This window comes from Lipotes vexillifer, unplaced genomic scaffold (assembly GCF_000442215.2).
Source record: "Lipotes vexillifer unplaced genomic scaffold, Lipotes_vexillifer_v1.1 scaffold1162, whole genome shotgun sequence".
In the NCBI taxonomy this organism is placed as follows: Eukaryota; Metazoa; Chordata; class Mammalia; order Artiodactyla; family Lipotidae; genus Lipotes; species Lipotes vexillifer.
Genome location: NW_006779033.1, coordinates 1,804,465 through 1,809,051, shown reverse-complemented (window position 1 = coordinate 1,809,051; position 4,587 = coordinate 1,804,465). Strand labels below are relative to the sequence as shown.

The 4,587-nt window shown below is 51.8% G+C and overlaps 1 protein-coding gene across 1 annotated transcript in view; it reads right to left on the bottom strand.

The window, feature by feature from the left end:
* GMDS (GDP-mannose 4,6-dehydratase) overlaps window positions 1-4,587 on the bottom strand; it is a 489,690-nt gene that overhangs the window by 406,548 nt on the left and 78,555 nt on the right. Inside the window, exon 2 of the mRNA XM_007452102.1 lies at window positions 3,604-3,648. Within this exon, the coding sequence (XP_007452164.1) occupies window positions 3,604-3,648 (45 nt within the window). The remainder of the gene's footprint in view (window positions 1-3,603; window positions 3,649-4,587) is intronic.

Genomic DNA, 4,587 nt, shown 5'->3' with positions numbered 1-4,587 from the left:
CACGAACCCGTGTGCCCTGCATCGGCAGGCGGACTCTCAACCACTGCGCCACCAGGGAAGCCCTACTTTGCTGCTTTGACTGACTGCACTACACCACCTCCACACACAGGCGTGTGTTCACCTTCGCTGCCCCATCGTCACCCCCCAGCCACCCTGGCTCTGCTCCTCAACCTGCTTCCCTCCAGCTGACTGTCCACGGGGTCCACGCACCCCCCCACCCCGCCGTGCTAATCATGAATGCTGACCTCACCCCTGCCGGCCAGGGAAGCCTGCCCCTTTCTTATGCAGGAAGATCTCAGCCTCAGGGTCAAGCCTGCCCTCAGAATCTGCAGCTCTTCCTCCTAGTGTTCACTTGTTCCCAGCGACACTTTGCTACCCCAAAGTATGTTGTTTCCAGTTATTTCTGGGCCTTGTGATACTCCTTCCACAAAGACTAGATTCAAAATAATATGAGAGCTCAGGGAACCAAGGTACCCCAAATTAAGATACCTTAAGAAATGCTGTTCAGCTTCACCTTGGCATTAAAAGAGCTCATTTGAACCTCTAGCTGCAGTGGTTCTCACACCATAGGACGCAGGAAAGCAGCCACCGTGACAGCTGGGGGCTGTTAGAGAGGCCGGTCTCAGGCCCCGGACTCAGCCGCCTCGTCTTCGGCGGGGCCCGGGGGCGGCTCTGAGGCTGAACACTGGGAAGCCCTGACTCGGAAGGAAGTGCCCGTCCAGAACTGCTGACGTTGGCCCTCTGGACTCAGGTGTGGACAGGGACGTCCCCTCTCAGCTCACGGGAGGCAATTTTCTAACCCTCTTATTTATTTTGCTCATGTTCTCGAGCAACCAGGGGCTGCTGGTGGTAATTCTGGAAATTGTGCAACGCAGCCTCTTCGAAAAATCACTCTCACATCTACTTTGACCTAAACACCAAAAGATAAGAGCCTGTGCTATCATCAGATCCCAGTTAATAAACATCAATCTCTTAAAAGTGAAGACAGCAGCCTAGGAAAACTGAAGACCGGACAGATAAACACCCTCTCACGGCCCCCATTCCTACAAAACTCACACTCCCCTGTGCTCCAAGGAGGAATCGCTTCCGGTCATGCATGCAGCTCCGAACCTTCCACCTGTACTGCAGGGAGTACTTCCTTCTGCCCCGTCCTCTCCTGCCAACCAATGTTTCAATGACTCATCCCTCCCACGAACTGTGATTTGCCGAGAGGGCCTTCTATGGTCTCTCTCTATCAGAATCCAACCTGCTCTTACAGTTTCAGATGCCAATGGAAGAAAACAACCAAAGCGCACCTGGCTGGCCTAGATTCTGATTTATTCCTGAGTCTCTGGTCCACTCAGGAGCATGACGACCCGTCTTCAGGGGTCCGGCGATTCCTGAACAGGACGCCTACGTGGAGCTCTGCCTCCTGGGCACGCCATCCTCCGGGCCCTTCCCAGTAACACTGACGTCGCCATCCTGATGCCCGAGGAAGCTGACCGCCTACCGCGTCCGGACAGACCCCCGTCCCCATTCCTCCCGGGCGCCTCACACCTCCTTGCCGGCTCCCTCTCCCTTGGGGCCAGCCACGTCCGCATCTGATGCCTCAGTGCCCCGCGTCCACTTCAGAAATGCATCTCGGGACCCACACAGCTCGAGCACTCCTGCTGACACACCGCCTCTCTCTTCCCAAGCTGCGGGGACTGTGGGGGGCTCAGGATGCACCACCCAGGGCATGGTGTCTGGGCACACTGCATATTTTAAGCTGAACGAGTCTGCGAAAATGACAGAAGCACGAAGGTCATCCTGACTTTCCCCCCGCCCTTCTCCCCTGAAGCAGCCAGGTGGGAGGTGCCCTCCCCACACCTGGAGGAAAGGAGCATCTTCATGTCCCAAGACAAGGGGATGCTGGGAAGAATCCCACCCAACAGACCTGGCTGAGCCACCCCTAGTCCTACACTTACTGCAGACCCCTGGACCTCATTTCTCCACCACTGTCCCTCCTCACCTAACCTAACACACAAGTACTCAGGCTTACCCACCTCTTCGGATCCTCATTTTCTCAGGAAGGCTCCCACGTCACAGAAAACTTACATTAAATACACCTGTATGCTTTTCGGTTTAATTTTCAGACCCAGCCAGGGACCCCTAAGAGGATCGAGGAGAATGTTCTCCTTCTCTACACTGAACTGACCAAGACAAATAAACAGGAGAAGCTCCTGCTATTTCTGCAAACTCCGTCAGCTTAAAATATTCACATGCCAAGGGGCCATGTTTGGGGGTAAGGTGTCCTGACCCATCACCATTACTCAGGTAGCTCCTTCTCTTGGCCCACTCGGTACACAGCCAAATCACTCCCCCCGCTCCAGCCACCAAACGACTCTTAGCCTGTCCCAACATCTGAAACAAGGTAAGTACGTCTCTCTCACAAACCTTTCCTTTCAGAACTGTTAAAGCATCAAGTCAGTCCAGCCTGAATAAATATCAGTCTTCACCTAAAACCAATACTTCTACCCTACATAAAACTCCAAAATCCTCTGCTCTGCAGAATACGAATTGATTGCTCAATTATTATAGGAATCTATGTATGTGAACACATGTGTACATGCCTATTTCCACAGTTACGTTTGCCTTTTTTTGATCTCATTACAGGATGCAGAAGTAGCCATTATTAGATAAAGGCACAGAAGCTCTAGTCATATTTGCTATTAATCAAAGTCTAAAAGTCAAAGTTCACAGAAAAGAGTATGCATTACAGTAAGAAAACTAGGCTCCTTTCCTTCAAATCCTGTTGGTGCTTAAATGCCAAATTCCTTGCTATTGTTTCTGCATTTGTCCACGGTGCGCATTTTTTAAACAATGTACCTGCGACTGGAAAAAACATGGCGTCCAAAATTATTAAGGTAAACACCCCCCAAATCAGGCCAGAGAACATGTGCCACTGCGTAGGCTTCTGTCTTCTGAGGAGCACAGAGATTTCTAGAGATGTGCACATCCAAAAACAGCTCTTATAAAGTGTAAGATGTACATGCTAAGATACATCCATTTAACATGTAAAACCCTTGTTTCTTTCAAGGAAAGCAGAAAACGTGTAAGGAGGAGGACAAGAAGGAGAAAAGGACGACAAGGGCAAGAGCAGCAAACGCAGAAGCTCCAGCTTCCACCAAGTACTGGCTGCCAACTGGAAAACAAGCATCTCCAAGTGTCAACTTTGCACTCAGGCTTGCCAGGGATCAGCTTAGTTTTTACTGCTCTGCGCAATTTCCGAATTAAGTGACTTCGCTGTGAGTGGGACTTTTTTATGTAACACATGACATCATAAATTAACCCTAAGGACGGTACAGCATTCAGCCCACCTGGTTGCTGGTTTAGCTGAGAACGCGGGAAGCGTGCAAAGCAGGGAAACAGCAAGAATGGGGGGCGGGGGGCTGCCAGCGCGCCAGCAGATAAACAGCACAATGAGCTGGCGCTGTGACCAGCCAAGAGGCACATTCTTCCCCTGATTTGTACTTGTTATCAGAGCTTCCGTGGAAACACACACAGAAGGACAGCAGAGAGGAAGCGGGAGGCCACGGTGTCCGCGGTATCCCGTCGGCCTGTGCCGGCTCATAGGGGACTCACCTCGTAGCCCTTCTCCAGCAGGAACTCGGCCAAGTAGGAGCCGTCCTGGAAGACAAGGAACATCAACAACGGTCAGACCCATGGTGGCCAAGACCAAGGGTTTTGAAAACAGCATTTCAGTGGCTCTAGGAACTTAAATAAGGTTCATGGCAACCGACATGAAAATAATACAGACAACATCCGACATAAACACGGAGTGGTGCTCTGCTGTCCACTAAGCCTTCCATAGACGGGCGTTCATCTGTGCCCACGGGAGCGTGGGAAGGCGTTGGCATCACCACGTGCACAGGGAAAGAAACTGAAATCCAGGGACACATGGGGGCAACAGGGAGAACATGAAGCTTCAAAAGCTGATGGATCTGCTTTAGGTTTTGCCGCTTACTAGCCCTGTGAAACACGCAACACGTGTGCGGCCAAGCAGAAGGGCTTGGTGCTCCTGGGACATAAAACAGGAATCTATTTCTGGGGGTGCTGTACGGAAGGAGACGCTGGAGCAGGGATGAGACAGGAGCTGCGGGGCCTGGGGAGAGGGCAGGGCGAGTGCGGGGAGGAGGCTGAGAGCACAGCGGTGTTGACACCACTGGAAAGAGCTGCCACGGGGAGAGGAGGAGGTGTGGGCCCTCAGGGGAGCCCCTCCAGGCACTGGTGGCCTTGGCTTCGAGCCCAAGGGTCTGGAAAGTCACCGCAGAAAGGGTTTGGGGTTTGAAGGTGGGGTGGGGGCGGGCCATAGACATGATGGCGTTGGTGTTTAGCCCTGAATACACGTGCAGGCGCACGCGGAGTTCAGTAAAGCGAGGTGCTTACCTTTTATGAAATAATGGGGACTTCATTTGTATGCATCTTAAATCATGCAGTTAATCTCTACGTTAAGATGACGGTGTTGGACTAAACAGAGATTCTCAGCTCGTTTTTTTTAATTCTTTAAAAATGTCTAGGTGAGGGTGGAGGTTCTAGGTAAAATACCTCATGCGCCACTTTTAGGGA